Source organism: Ailuropoda melanoleuca, chromosome 8 (assembly GCF_002007445.2).
Source record: "Ailuropoda melanoleuca isolate Jingjing chromosome 8, ASM200744v2, whole genome shotgun sequence".
NCBI lineage: Eukaryota > Metazoa > Chordata > Mammalia > Carnivora > Ursidae > Ailuropoda > Ailuropoda melanoleuca.
This window is the reverse complement of record NC_048225.1, coordinates 8,450,751-8,466,322: the sequence shown is the minus strand read 5'-3', so window position 1 is coordinate 8,466,322 and position 15,572 is coordinate 8,450,751. Positions and strand designations below refer to the sequence as shown.

Sequence of the window (15,572 nt, the reverse complement as noted above, 5' to 3'; positions counted from 1 at the left end):
CCTGTAGTGCAAACCTAGGCCCTGAGTAGCTCTGCTGCTTGGTTTTAAAATTTACTAGAGCTACTTCGGCAGATGAAAGACCATATGCAAGAGGCTGTTACTCTCTCAGGGTTGTATCAGTAGTTTTATTTTTCTCTCTCTTCCTCCTCCTCCTCCTCCCTTACTCTCTGGGGGTTGAACTAGTTTTCTTTTCCTCCTCCTCCTCTTCCTCCTCCTTCTTTTTTTGGCCTCATAGTCTTTTCTCAAATTATAAACTCCTGTGAAAGGCAGATATGTAAATTAGAGAAAAGCTTCCCTGGTTAGGGCCAGCGTGGGGGATCCAGAGCCTAGCTCACTCACGTTTTTTTTCTCCACCTCCAAACCCCTAACCCAGCGACATGAAATAACTTCTTAAGGGCTTCTTGCAGCAGGCGGGGAAAAACCCGCTGAACTGTTTACTCCTGGCACTATTACTTTATCGGTCAATTATTCAGTGAAGACAAGATGCAATAGGTCTGGCAAAATGAAAATACCTGGAATATTAAGATATACTTCTTGAATACGCCCCTAGTTCTTGTTCTGTTTCAAACAACAACAGCCGGAGAATCACAGCAGGACAACAGGTTCAAGTCAGGCCCACAGGGTTAGGGATAGCTAACAGCTCTTGGGGTAGCTGCCCAGGCCACAGTGGACCCCCTTCTGCAGAAATACGCCCCCTCTGTAGACACAGTGCGGGCCCTAGGACTGGGCCGCTGTGATATCACCCCTTCCACTGGCCACAGCTCACTGGTCCAGCTGAGTTGGTTGTTCAATTCCAGCCAATCTCTGGAATTTTTTGATCTGGCCTTCAGGAAGAGAACCCGTCTCCTTCTCCCCACCCGTCTCTTTTTGACCAAGTTGTAAAATATAAAACTTAGACGCTGCCATAGGCCATTCTGCCCACCTGTGAGAGAAAAGCCATACGGAGTGAAAGGAAATGAAGCCACCCGCAGAAAGCACCAGAGATAAGTGGCGAAGAGTGGGGGGTGGGGGGGTGGGCTGCCAGCATTCGAGTGTTTGATTTTCACTGAGACTCCACTCCATTCTTGCCCTTTGCATGGTTTACTTTTTCAGCCTTTCCTTGGATTCCATGAGTCCATAAATTCCACTGTCTACTTCTGCTGCTCAAGTTCTTGGCTCTTGCACTTGCCTCTAAACTAGCAAGACAATCAAACATACCGTGTTAGTGACAACACAGAGGTCATCTTGATCCAGAATTCACATCTCTAACTTCTTCTGGGGAAGCTAGAAAGATGCCTGTGTAATCCAGAAGTCTAGCAAGACAGGGCTTTTGTGAGTCCTTTGAGTCAGGCATCACGGGGGAGAGAAGTGGACGCAGCCACAGTGAAAGCTGGCTGAGCAGGACTCTGGCTTGAAGAGACCAAACGGCCATAAAGCTGTGAGAATAGTGGTAACACCAAGGAGTGGCTCGTGTGGGGAGCCCTTAGCAGCTCCATAATCTCCATCAGCTTCCTCCAGGCCACTCCAAATAACCCTCCAACAGAAGTTAAAACTCTTCCAAGCCGAGACAATTCTACCCACCATCTTCACTTCTGCAGGAAGCTTGATCCTGAAACCTCTCTTGCACCAAATGTAATTTTCTTTCTGTTTCTCTTTGAAACCTCCCTTCCTTCCAAACAAGTTTGCAAGCCCAGCCTCTCCTCTCTATCTCCTCTAAGCCTCAAGGTCAAAGAGACTTCCTGCAGTGGACTTGTTTGGTTAGAGTTGCAAAGAGCACTTACTGGGCTTCACCAAGAAAGTCTGTGATCTACCGTTCCTATTGTAGAAAGCATCCGAAACTGAGCTCTGTGGCTCCCTGCTGGCAACCAAGAAAGACAAACAAGAAAAGTAGTAGGGCTCTGGTGTGCTGGAGCGTTCAGAAGGAGACCTGACTGGCTCCGGAAGGAAATCAGCCTCACAGTGAAACCAGATTCCTGTGCGGACCGAGACCCTCCAGCAGCAGAAGATGAGGGGGTGGGGAGACGCTGCTGAGAAACTGAGGGGAAAGCAGGAGGTCTGGAAAGCTTGAGTTATTATTGGCCTGAATTCTGCTAGTAAGAGAACATAATATGGTACAGCCTTTCTATTAACTCTTTCAGGCCTTTACTGAGCCAGGAAAGGTGATTTATTCATTGAGCCAGGCGGCTAATTGGGTAAAAATGAAGCTCACATGTAAAAATATCATTACATTTCTTCCTACGTGGGCAGTGCTCTCATATGAGTGTCCAGCCCAGGGGTCAAAGGATGATATACCACAAAGTGGAAAACTAAAGACTTTCTAAAAGATTTCATCTCCTAACCTTTTTTAAAATTCCTACTAGTTACAAGTTCCACAAACACTCTGTTCCTTCAGGCATACATGTCATCAAGTGAGTGCTCAATAAATGCATGTGAATGAATGAATGAATGAATGAATGAGACATCACTGCAGTTGAGTGTCCCCTATCCTAGAAACAGAGCATGGAGCCCACTCAGGGCCTTTGGGATTGGTTCCCTATCCCCTTACCATACCTGACCATTGAAGGTCATGGTCATGACTACTTCAGTGCGGCCTGGTTTGGGATAACACATAAGGAAATATATTCAGTGAAGTGTCATTTTGAGACTTTGGTCCCTCCAGCGTACACAAGACCAGTCATGGCCAATGGAGAATTTCTAGTGCTTCCCAGTCTCTCTGAAGGGCCTGGGGGAATGGCACCTGGCAAACAGGGCCCTATCTCTGCTCCACATGCCTGGCCAGCCCATCAGTCACCATGAGGAGCATAAAGCTGCCTGAGAGCTCGCTGCCAGGGAGCATCTGCTTAGCTGGCATTGGCTCCTGTGGGAACAAAGCCAGTGAGCCTGGGTGAGGAGAGGAGGAATCAGTCAGGATAAAAAAAAAAAAAAAGGTTAGGGAGTATAGTGCTTTGTGACATTAAAGACTTAACAGGCCTTTTAATTTCTACAGCAAAGCACAGAGGAATTCATTGTGGAAACGTCTGAAAGCCTCTGGTTGGCCCCATGCTGCAAATCCTACTTCATAGAAGGCACGGGGCACTGAGGAGTGATGCTTGCTGCAGCTGCTCCAACCTGCCAATCCTCTTCCTCACTCATTCTATGTCCCCCTTGTGGGGATGACACCAGACAAAGGCCCTTCTTGTATTTCTCAGGGACTGCCAGGTGGATGAATCTCCATGTGGGATCTAAGTTTCCACTACTCTACTTGGAGGGAAACGGGTAGGGAAAGTCCTCCAGGACATACGTTTCAAAAATTAAGGCTCAGACAACTCCCTTCCTGTTGACCAACATTTGAATAAATCATTCCCATAACTTTCAGTCCGTCAGGCCATTGACACCACAGCCCAGGCTCAGGTTTGCTCTGCCTGACAAACAAGATTTCTCTATCACCACAATTTTCCCAAGTTTGATACTCTGAATATTTACTTTATTTTCATTGACCTGTGAGCTCCACTAGGAAACAGACTCTATGTTATTTGACTTCTATTTCCAGAGCCTGGCCCGGTGTCTGGTAAAGACAGTAATTCAGTAAATGTCTGTTGAATGAGTGTTTCCATGCACGTTTACCACACTAGCAGGAAAAAAAGTTTGGCCTCAGTGAGCAGGTAAGTTGGTAAATATCTGGTGCTCTTCAGGATATCATTAAGTAGAAGATGCCCCTATGATCTCCCAGGAACACTACCTCTTTCAGGATGCTTACTGTGGTACGCAAAGGTATGGTACTGTGGTAAGCATCCTATTACGGTTTATTTGGGTTTTTTTCAGTACACCTACAAATCTCTCCCTATAAATTCCTTGGAAGCAGGAACCAGGCGTGTTTCAATTATTTTATCCATCCCCTCACCCAATAAATGAACTAAATAACTGAATGAATGAATGTTTATTGGCCAAACCATATTAGAGTCTCAGGTTTATCAAAACCTTCCAACACGATCACCAAAGTCTTTTTTTAAAGAAAGTTCATTCCCAGAAAAACACTTGCAGAAATTTATGTTGGCACATCGACCAAAGACAACATTCATAGGCCATCAATACCAAGTAGCAGAGAAAACAAATAAATAGCTTTGAGGCACATGCAAAATGGGGAAATGTTAACAGTAGAGAGCCTGGGCAGGCTCAGAGCACAGGAGACGGGAGGACAGCCAGGGTAGGCTACAGAATGTGGCAGTAGCCAAAATTTGTGGATAAATCACAATGCAGATTAACCATGTCAATAAAAGGAACTGCATTGACAACACCGACATAGATCAATTCTGTGGGTAATCTGTCTGATGTGTCGAAGCCAGGGCTTTATCCAGGGAATGTGGTAGAAGAAAATCATCACGCATAGTTATGCATACTGGCAAATGGACTGAGAACAGGGCCAACAATGGGTAGAGGGAAGCCTTGATTCAGAGGGTAGGGCTTCTCTCTGCTGCAGGGTTCCCTTATAATTAACCAATTAGAGCCATAGTTTCATTTCCTGTGGCAGTTTTCTCTGCCACACAGAATAAGGTCACAGCCTTAACCACACAGATTTATAAAGCATCTGGGTGATGAAGAATGGCTTCAGAGACGCTTGGCTCATTCCCCAGAGATGATTGGACACATGTGTGGTATTCTTAGCCTCAGTAGGAAGAGCTTCTCAGAGGAACCAAAGTGTATTCTGACACCAGCTTTTAAGTCCCTATTTACATCCTTATCACATGACTCTAACAAAAGAGACAGAATATTACTAGATCTATCAAGCAACCCTAGAAGCTGAAATAAATCAATCAGGGCTCCATAAACACTGAAATAACAAATCACAGCAGTATTCAGTAGCACTCGATGTGATACTCTAAGTGAAAAGAATTATTTAATATCATTTATTATGTATGTGAAAGAATTATTTAAACTCTCGGGGGCCATTGGGATTTAACATATTACTATTAGTAGTATTTAGATGATGTCAATTTCTCAGAGAAACCAGAAGTACCTATTGGCTCTCAGAGTTCCAATCTACAAACAGAAGGGATCGGTCGTACATAAGGCCATGAAGGCAACGGAGGGAAGCAGACAGGAAAATCAAACATCAGAGAGGGATAAGGGGCATTACTGCATTATTCTAGATGAGTTCATTATAATGTTGTGTGCGTTGTTTTGATGAAGAGACTGTGTTACCACCACAAAGAGAAAACTCTCCCACTGTCCTTTCCCCTTACATTTTACCAGAATGGGAGACCAGGGATATACATGGAAGCACTAAAACATGAAAAAGACAGCCAAGCCTTTTGCTCTTCAGCTGAAAGGTCTGGAAGTGAAAAGGAGCAGAAGGCAAAGGCTAGGGCTGACTGTGCTGCTTTCCTCCGCCTAATAAGACAGTGGGACCTGATACCCCGGGGGCTGAGTTAAAAAGGGGGGGAGGCCGTAGAAGGACCTAAGGAGCTTCTCCCACAGCTGGTGGATGAGTCAGATAGTATGAAGCTTGAGACCAGGGGAGGCCCAGAGGCCAAGAGTGAGAGAAGAGGAACCAGGAATACTGGTAGCACTCAAAGAGGTGGCTTCCCAGCTCCGCGGTGTTTCATCTCTCAGACTGTAGCTCTTTCTTAACAATCCCCTTACGTCTGTTCAGGGAGGGCTGATGCAAAATGAGCCTGCAGTACAGGCAGGATACAAGCTCCGCCCTTCAGTGAAGGTTGTAACACCCCCTGCCAAAGGAAAATTCCGACTCTGTTGATTAGGTGGGGACAGCATTTCTGCAGTTTTCCTGTGTCAGGAACAAGGCTGGGGTACAGGGGGCAGGGGCTGGGAAGGTTCTGAGACAGGTCAGCTGTGGAGCTTCTTGATCAGAAACAGGAATTGAGGAAAGAGCGTACAGTGCAGTGGGAGAAAGAACATCTTACACACACATTCATGAGAAGGGTTACCTCTGGGGCACAGGCCTGGACTGGAGGGGTGGCCAAAGGCACACAGTCTTGCCTGTAATGTTCATATTAAGAAGCGAATATATTCATGTGTTGTTTAACTAAAAACTGATCATCAAAAAGTCTTGTATTTAAGAAGGACATAAAGGGAAGAGAGCGAGAGGTGGAAAGAAAAAGAGAGAGGAAGAAAAGAAGACACAACCAACAGCCTAGGTCTCCTTGTAAAGGTCTCCCTGGACGCTGGAATCAGGCAACCCAAAGGGGTGGGGCTTGGAAGCAATGGAAGACACACGGAGCAAATCACAAGGTGGGGCCGGGAGGGTCCTAAACCAGATCACAGGAGAAGGGAATGGAAAAAACAACAGAATTCTGAGAGAAAACAGTGAAAAGAAAAAGACCCCCAACCAGTCCTAGCCCATACTGCCTGTCAGATCAAGGGTCCAGCCCCCAACCCTCACCCAGAAAGGAGCAAATGCTGGCTCCCCTGAAAGGGGCGGGAACTCAAGCAACCTCTCTCTTAGGTCCTGTCTGCCAACCATGCCCTTGGTTGTGAAGAAATCTACTGCCCGGAAAGTGCAAAGAGTGATGAACACGTAGAGAACACATCATGTGGACCACCTCCTCACCCTGCCCTCTCTCAAACTTTCCACCAATGCAATTCCACCCCACCCCTAACTTGGCCCACCCAGTTAGCTCCAGAAATAGAATGAGTGCTCTTGCCATGCACGCAGGGGCTTCCCTGGGGATTTTCTTGGGGAGAATACCCGGGAAGGCTGGAGACCACCTCTTCTGGAAGGAGATGACCTCTGAGTTTGTGATCCTGTCTGCTGGGCTCAGGTAAGCCACCAGGAAGGGCATCGCTCAGCTTAGCTGGAGGCAGGCGGCCCTTCAGATATTCCCAGTTAGCCATCTCGTCTGCACCATACCCACCACCTTGGCCCTTTAGGGCTCTGTGGGGGAAGTGATCTGGGGTCCCCGGGAGGATGGGGGCGGAGAACCCCTTCCAGAGATTAGGCAGGAGGCGCTGGGGGAGGGGAGCTGGGAGAGGGAGCAGCAGACAGTTACCTCATTGAAGCCCTCCTGCAGGACGTCCAGTAAGTTCCCCCGGGTCAGGCAGGCTAGCATTGTTCCTGCCGGGGGCTCCCCGGGCGGGGTGTCCAGGCCAGGCAGCGGCCGCCGCCGCCTCCTCCCTCTGCACACAAAGACTGTCGGCTCAGCTTATTGGGATCTCTCCGGAGTCCCGCAGGCCACTTACTGGAAACCTAGACCCGAGCCAAACTAGCGCCTTCCACTGGGCATGCTCGCACCGGGCCTCTGCCGGAGGGGCCCTGGCGCTGTTGCGGTTCCTATAGAAACAGCTGGGCGCGCAAAGGGTGGAGGGGCGCTGGCTGGCAGCCCCCGGCCAGGCGTGCGTAAGGGGGAGCACCGCGGGCGCGCGGGCGGGCTGGTGTGTGCGCGCATCCCGCGCGCGCGCGCGCGCACACACACACACACACACACACAAATACACTCGCTGTCTCTCGCTCTCTACGTACAACACACATACACCGGGCGGGGGGGGCGTGTGTGCCTACACTGCAGACACATACACATCAGGCCCCCGGCGGGCGGGCGGGTGTGCGCGCGCTCCGAACATACACACACGTGAGCGCACACATACACTCGTTGACACAGCGGCGGGCGTAACGGCATGTGCATGCGTTTGCAATCACACACGAGTTTACACACCAGGCCTGCAGGCAGGCGTGCCAGCGGGAGCGCGCGCCGCACACGCACACACACGTTCTGCTTTTTTAAGGCCCAACGCTCCACCACAAGATGGGTGGGAAGGGGAGTGATCAGGATTTTTTCCCCCCAGACTAGCTGAAAACAGGAACCTTCTTCCCTAAGAGGCCTGGACAATGAGGTTGGACTAAAGAAGGGGAAGCAGAAGAAAGGGGAAAAAAAAAGAGAGAGAGAGAGAGAGAGAAAAAAAAGAAAAGAAAGAAAAAAGAAAAGAAAAGAAAGAAAAAGAAAGAAAGAAAAGAACCAGCCAGAAGAAGAGAGGGAGGGAAGAAAAGGATAGACAGAACTTTAGTTATTAACGGTATTAAAACACATGTAATAGAAACAGTAGTAAAGAAATACCACAGGATCACAACAGAAACATAAAGGGTAAACCAAGGATCACCAGGGCTTTACCCCCAAAAATCTGTATTTCTTTTAAAAACAACTGCTAGGGGCACATGGAGGGCTCAGTTGGTTGAGCCGCTGACTCTTGATTTTGGCTCAGGTGACGATCTCAGGGTCCTGAGATGGAGTCCCACCTCGGGGCTCCCCCCGCCCCGCCCCCAGAGGGGAGTCGGCTTCAGGATTCTCTCTTCCTCTGCACCTTCCCCCCTGCTCTGTCACACTCTCTCTCTAAAATACATAAATCTTTAAAACAAACAAATAAAAAATAACTGCTAAAATGTAAAGCCCATATTTTTAGTGAGCTTTAAATGATTTAAATGGGTTTTAAATGAAACAAACACTACAGGTGGCTGGGGGATGGGCTAAATGGGTGATGGGTTTTAAGGAGGGCACTTGTTATGATGAGCACTGGGTGTTATACGTAGGTAATGAATCACTAAATTCTCCTGAAACCAATATTACACTATATGTTAAGTAACTAAAATTTAAATAAAAATCTGAAAAATAAAATAAATACTACAAAAATGTCCTGGAGCTTTTGAAAGAGTTAGGTAAAAGCTTCCCCAAATGAAACAGAGAGCTATTCCCCACTGTTTCTAGTTATTCAAGTCACAACCTTGATTATTTATTTTTAGGAATACTATTTGTATTCATTTGTACTCTCAGTGCACATTCTTGTTTCTATAGGAAAACTGGAAGCTGATAGCACACCCATATTATCTTACAACTCGTGATCCCAGATGGAGGGGAAGGATTTACAGAATGTTAAGGCTCAGAGAAGGTCAGGGCCTTGCCCAAGGACACAGCTGGTATTTGACAAAGGCAGTTTGAGGATCTAGGTCTTTAACACTTACAATTTTGCAGAAGGCCCAAATTCCTTCCCCAAATACCCGTTGGTAACTTAGCAGGAAAAGTCAGAAAGGGTTCTTTTCAATCTAATGACCTCCTCCTCAACTCCTCAGCTCGCTAGAGAAAAAGAAAATCCCTACAGAGAACCCTCAACTAGCAACATCTTGCCTGAATGTCTAAAGCTGCTAAACACAATGATACTTCTGAGAAAGACACACCCCCCACCCCCAACCACAGCAAGCAGAAAACAGAAGGCCCGCAGAGGTGTTAAGTGGCTGCTGCTAATTGAACGTTGTGTATTCCATTCTGGCAAAAGCTGGGGAAAAGCCACGGCACCAAATCAAACTGAACCTGATCAGTCCACGAGTCATAAGAGCACTGTCCTTCATAACTAACCAGGGAATTTAGCTGCCAAGAATTCCCCTTGCCCTGACCACAGCTCATGGTGTAATACGATCAGGTAAGTCACTAACCCATGTTAATGCAACAAGGCCCTTTTAAAAGTAAGCGTGAAACTTCCAGCAACATAAAATTGCACGCAACACATCTACATGAATAGTGATACAAAACCAAAAAACACTCATTTGGTGGATCCCTGTATAGAGGATTCTGAGGGGGTGCTGGCCCATCATGCTTTGGACAAAGGAGAAAATTTCAAAACATCAGAGGGAGGTCCTGCTGATAGTTATATGCCAAAAGATCACTGTTTCTCAAAGAACAAGTCCTTTATCAAAGTAAGACCTGTGAGCTCAATATTCCTAGGAAAAGACTCATTAAATCACTGGATTTTAAAGCTAAAAAAAAAAAAAAGATATTTGACACACACAGAGGAATGAAGACTAGGAGAGCTATTTACAGTCACTCAGCAAATCAGTGTGAGAGCTAAGATCTGAACCAAATGCCTCTGATGCTCAGCCCTATGCTGCTTGCACCACACAGCATGCTGGAGGAATTAGAGGGAACTGTGGTGAACAGATACAAGATTTATTATAGGGCATATGGTCCACAATTGCACTATTCCCTAGAAGTCTGTAATTATATCAACCACATATCCTACAGTAGTGGTATGCAATAGGATTTTCTGTGATGGTGGAAGTGTTCTATATCTGTGCCGTCCAATCCAGTGGCCACTAGCCACACGTGATTAGTAAGCACTTAAAATGTGGCTAATGCAAATGTGGGACTTAAATTTAAATAGCATTTAATTTTAATTCATTTAAATTTAGATAGTACCACTTCATAATATTCTGTGCCATTTTCCCCATATAACTATTGAAATGTTCCAAAAATTATAATATTTTCACATACAGTCTGCCTCTCACACTTGGAAAAAATACAAAATTCCTGTTGGAGCATATACTCTCTAGGGTTTTTGTGCTCGGAAGCTGTCCTCACTATATTTATCATGGTCTGCCTTACCAGGTAACCCAGGTGAAGAACTGAGCCTGAGCCGTAAGCAGCACTAACATTTACTGTTGCCTTCATCTTCCCCATCTCGCTCTGCTGTCGCATCTGCATGAGAGCTGGGAGGGTAAGTGGGTTAGCTAAAAGACCCAGAAATAACTAGGACAAGGATCTGCACCCTGTAGGGCTGGAACATGGGGAAACTGCGAACCAGTCCAGGTCGCTGGATCCACTCCCACCACTGCTGACTTGTCATTCACTCTGCCTGGGAGGAGAGGCAAAGGGTCCAAACTAGGGGCTTTCTGCATATCTCTGCCATGCTGCCTGATTTCTGAAATAATACTAGACCTCCTCGGTCCTATATTATTTTAACAATAATGGCAGATTCTTCCCTCACCAACTAACAGCTACCCGAATATCTATATACAACCATAATAGCAAAACTGAACTTCTGCTATGTGCCAAGCCCCATACAAAGCACTTACATACATTAGCTCATTTGACAGTCACAATTACTATAAACAGTAGGGGTTTTTTATTATCCCCATTTTACAGATGAAGAGAGAGAGATCTGGAGGATAAGTAATTAGCTCCAGGCCCTATAGCTAAGTGGTGAAGCCAAAGTCCAGGTTCTTAATCATTAAGCAATACTTTTATATGATGCTTGAGACATAAAAGGTATTCAGTAAATGTTCTTAGTTGAATGCATGAATAAATGAGTGGAGGAAACACTGGCAAACTCATTGATCACTTATATTAATACAGATAATATGTTGGCCTAAGTAAGACTATTAGCCTTAAATAGAATTGTCATTCGGTGAAAATATTGACTGTGACTTCTCCCTGTGTAGAAATGTGTGCAATTCACACCTACGTCAATTTAATACATCTATTGTGGGCAATCATTAATGACTATAAAGAAGCAGAAAGGCAGTCTGAATAAACAGATAATTAAAATTGTCAATGGAAATATTTTAAATGACCCTGAAATAATTTTTTAATCTTTTTCTGTTTTCACACATTAACGAGTTTCTTGGCAGTACCATATGTTTACAATTTCTACTGCATTTATCTTCAGAGACATCAGCATAAATGTACACAAAAGGGCTCACATCTACCAGCAAAGGCCCCAAAAATGTCCTCGCTACTAAACTGCTCTCTGTGTCTCCTGGCTTTTCTGCCAGCCTGTACCCCTTAATCTTACATAGACAATGCATTCATCCTGCTCAAATTCATCTTCCTGTCAAGTGTTTTCAAACACTCCTTTCTCCTGTCAGATATAAATTCCTCATGCCCCACTCTTAAGGCCCTCCCTCAAATTGCCTATGCTCAGGTTAGCCAGCCCCTCTGTCTCACACATTCCCAGGGCTCATTTTCACCTCCCATGCCTTCATGACTGTCCTTCTGCCTAGAATTCTGTCCTAGAATGTTCTGCTACTCAAATATTTTTTATGCCTAGTTCCAGTTCTGCTTCCTCCTAAAACTCCTCTGACCACTTTTGGTTTTCTTCAAATCAAGGCAGATCTGATCTTAATCTGTCTCAAATACTCAAGTCCTAGATAACCCATGGTTCTTTCCTGTTCTTTTTTCAGGTTTCTGCTCAAATATTACTTTTACCTGTTCAGCCTTCTCTGACCACCCTATTTAAAAGGACAATACTCAGGGCACCTGGGTGGCTCAGTTGGTTAAGCATTTGACTTTTGATTTCAGCTCAGGTCTTGATCTTAGGGTCGTGAGTTCAAGCCCTGCACTGGGCTTCATGCTGGGTGTGGAGTCTATTTAAAGAACAATAAATAAATAAAAGTAAATACATAAAACGACAGCACCCCTTCACCCAGGTACTCCCAAATCTCTTTGCCTAATGTATTTGTATTTTTCTTTCTAGCATTCATCATTGTCTTGTATATTCTGTATTTACTTGTTTGCTTATTGCCAGTGTCTTCCTGCTCAGAATATAAGGTCCATGAGAGCAGGGAATTTTGTATGTTTTGTCATTGGTTTATCTGGTTTATCTCCAGAACCAAAAATGTTTCCTGGCACATAGTAGATCCTCAATAAATCCTGGGTGGAATGAATGAATATTCCTCTTTTTATAATTCAAAGGTCAGAGCATGTTCTATATTATATCACTTAGCATTTAATTATAGTTAATTTAGAAATATGAATCTTCGTCTCTTTCAGTGTATTTCCAAGACAGATATAAATAATTTCTGGTATCCTTCTATATTTTCTTCTCCTTCATCAATGCAAGTTTTCATTAAACATTCACTAAATATATTGAGTGCCTGTTATATGTCATTATATGCCAGGTCCCATTCTTTCAGCAAAAACACTCAACTCATAGTTACCCATAAATACACAAATACACAGAGGCAAGAAACAAGACTGAAAGAAAGAATAGTAAAAGGAAGACTAGTAAAACTAAGAATCCAATATTAGTATGTGGGGACAGAGTGTACAGGGTGAGTGTGACAGACTGAGTGGGAAGAAAAAGGGAAAAAGAGACAGAATGGTCAGAGACTAGAGTAGGATGTTGCCAAAGTAATCACCAGATGCTAGTGCTTAATATAAACTGTACTTAAGCAGATATGCAAATACATTCTACATGAATTTTTGAAATTCACATTTCAAAAGTTATCTGCTGGTTATCCTAAAGGTAAAAAATGGATTAAGACTAGCGACATCTGGTGGATATTTTGGAAGTGACCCTTGAATTTCTCTACTGTGTAAACGCTACACAAGTCCCCATACCTCTGGATTGCCATTCATACATGTTAGGGCTCCACATTACTAACCACACTATCATGAAATAATCTTTCTGCAGGACCTAAGGTCTCATTGCAACAGGTAGCTAGATTTCTACCAAGAACCCTTCTATCTCTCAGCCAATGACCCTCTACATTCTGGAAAATGTGTATTTAATTTGACACCAGGATTCTTCTTCTAAAAGGTAACTTATTACTTAAAATGTTTACATCCTTTGACCTAGGGATTCTACTTCTGGAACCCAACCCTAAGGAAAAAAAGTCTTAAATGAGGAAATCCATTTGTTATTTACAATGGGGGAAGGGAACCTGAAAGTCCAACAAACAGAAAAATTGTCAAGAAAATTAGAACCCTTATAATGTTTACCAGACATTTGTAACCATATTAAAACAAACATTTTTTTAAAGATTTATTTATTTTTTATTTGAGAGAGAAGGAGAGAGAGCACAAGCAGGGAGAGGGGCACAAGAAGAGGGAGAGAAGCACTCCCTGTTGAGTGTGGAGCCCAGTGCAGGGCTGGATCTCATGACCCTGAGTTCATTATGTGAGCCAAAATCAAGAGTTGGATGCTTAACCGACTGAGCTACCCTGGCACCCCTTGACTCTTGCTTTTTTTTTAACTTAATGTTTGTTACTATGAAATTGTTAAAATGTTTGTTTTGGGGGCGCCTGGGTGGCTCAGTAGGGTTAAGCATCAGGCTCCCTGCTCAGCAGGGAATCTGCTTCTCCCTCTCCCTCTGCCCCTCCCTGCCGTTCATGCTCTCTCCCTCTCTCTCTCTTTTTTTAAAAAAGATTTTATTTATTTATTTGACAGAGATAGAGACAGCCAGTGAGAGAGGGACACAAGCAGGGGGAGTGGGAGAGGAAGAAGCAGGCTGCCAGCGGAAGAGCCTGACGTGGGGCTCGATCCTAGAACTCTGGGATCACACCCTGAGCCGAAGGCAGACGCTTAGCGACTCAGCCACGGCGCCCCTCTCCCTCTCTCTCTCAAATAAATAAATGAAATCTTAATAAATAAATAAATAAATGAATAAATAAATAAAATAAAATCATGGTTTGCAGTATTTCCCAAATGCTCCATAATTAACATGCATTATTTCTTTAACAAACATTTGAGTCTTTTAAACTGCATCTATTCTGATTAATTGCCATAATTTTTCGACTTCTCCCTGATTTTATTAATAATGAATCAAGGGAGCTAGACTTTCTACAAGAAGGGGAAGCAAGAAAAGAAAGCAAATATATAACAATTTTTTTCCAGGATCTGAGTCTTGATGGAGAAATCCCCCAGTTGTGGAACTGTACCAAAATTCCATTAATGTCATCACACTCCTTTCAACAGTACACCAGAAACTTACAGAGGGCTCTGCTGGCAGCAGGGAGTTAGAGAGTCTCCTAACCACTTGAGTCCCCATCTTCAGAGTCCCTAGAAAAGCTGGATCGGGGCCACCTTAAAATAGGAAGAGGGAGAATGTACAAAATACAGGACAGAAAAAAAAATTCTAGAGCTAAACCAATCTGGTAATGTCAAGCCCCTGCCCCAAATCTATCAACTTATGTCATCTAGACCCTGGTTAGCAGGAAATCCAGCCAAAAATATTACAATCACAAAAGGACTATCCCAAGGGTATTTTAAAATCTAGCCATTTAGGCTTAATAGTAATAAAGTAAAGAGCAATGCTTCCGTTTCAGTCAACCAAGAATGCATTTTCCCTCCTCCCTAAGATTATCAGTCAACGACCACAGTAAGAATTCTGAAGATAGTCAAGGCAAATACTGGGGGCTCTGCTTATGGCATGCACTTCCATTCCATTCATCCTCAGAAATTCTGTCTTAGCCTAGAAAGGTTGCATTTATATTTTAAGGCAGAAATTTTTACATAGCACTTCAAGTTTACAAAGTGTCATCACCTACATCATCGTATTTGACCGTCATAGTAAATAACCGTTGGAAATAAAGTTCACGTTATTACGCACCAGCTAATAGTAAACAGGCTAGGGAGTTGCTCTGCCGATTAGAAGTGGTGGAACTTTTCTAGCCATTTCTTCCAAATCCACTTGCACTAGGTCTGTGCCAGAGAACAGACCGGGGAAACGATGATAATGATGATAACAGCAGCCTACATTTGACTACATACTATGTACTGTTCCAAGTGTTTTAAATACAAACATTCCATGAAGTCGATACTATGATTACCAACTATTTTGTGCTGTGATTCCATTTTCAGTACTGTGTCCGTCTTAAGGAATCATCCCTCTTAGGGATCAATCGAGGGTATTTGGGGAGGATAGCATACAAACTGAAAGGGGACGTGCATTACTACTCGTCTCCAAGCTCGGAAAGTCTGAATCAGGAACTGCACCTAAGAACCTGTAAAGCTCCGAGCAGGCTCAGACCCTGAAACTTCCGCCTCCTTATTTCCAGTACTCCCCCCACCTCACCCCTCCGTGTAAACCCCTTTCTGATCTGGACGCTCAACCA

At 44.4% G+C, this 15,572-nt stretch overlaps 1 protein-coding gene across 4 annotated transcripts in view; it reads right to left on the bottom strand.

Moving 5' to 3' along the window:
* DIXDC1 (DIX domain containing 1) overlaps positions 1 to 15,572 on the bottom strand; it is a 68,446-nt gene that overhangs the window by 52,725 nt on the left and 149 nt on the right. The window contains exon 2 of one of the 4 annotated variants that reach the window (XM_034665748.1): positions 14,450 to 14,541. In XM_034665748.1, the coding sequence (XP_034521639.1) occupies positions 14,450 to 14,506 (57 nt within the window). In that variant the 5' untranslated portion in view covers positions 14,507 to 14,541. Of the gene's footprint in view, positions 1 to 6,965; positions 7,291 to 14,449; positions 14,542 to 15,572 lie in introns of those variants that run through there. The other 3 variants (XM_034665747.1, XM_019801656.2, XM_034665749.1) reach the window with 3 other exon arrangements.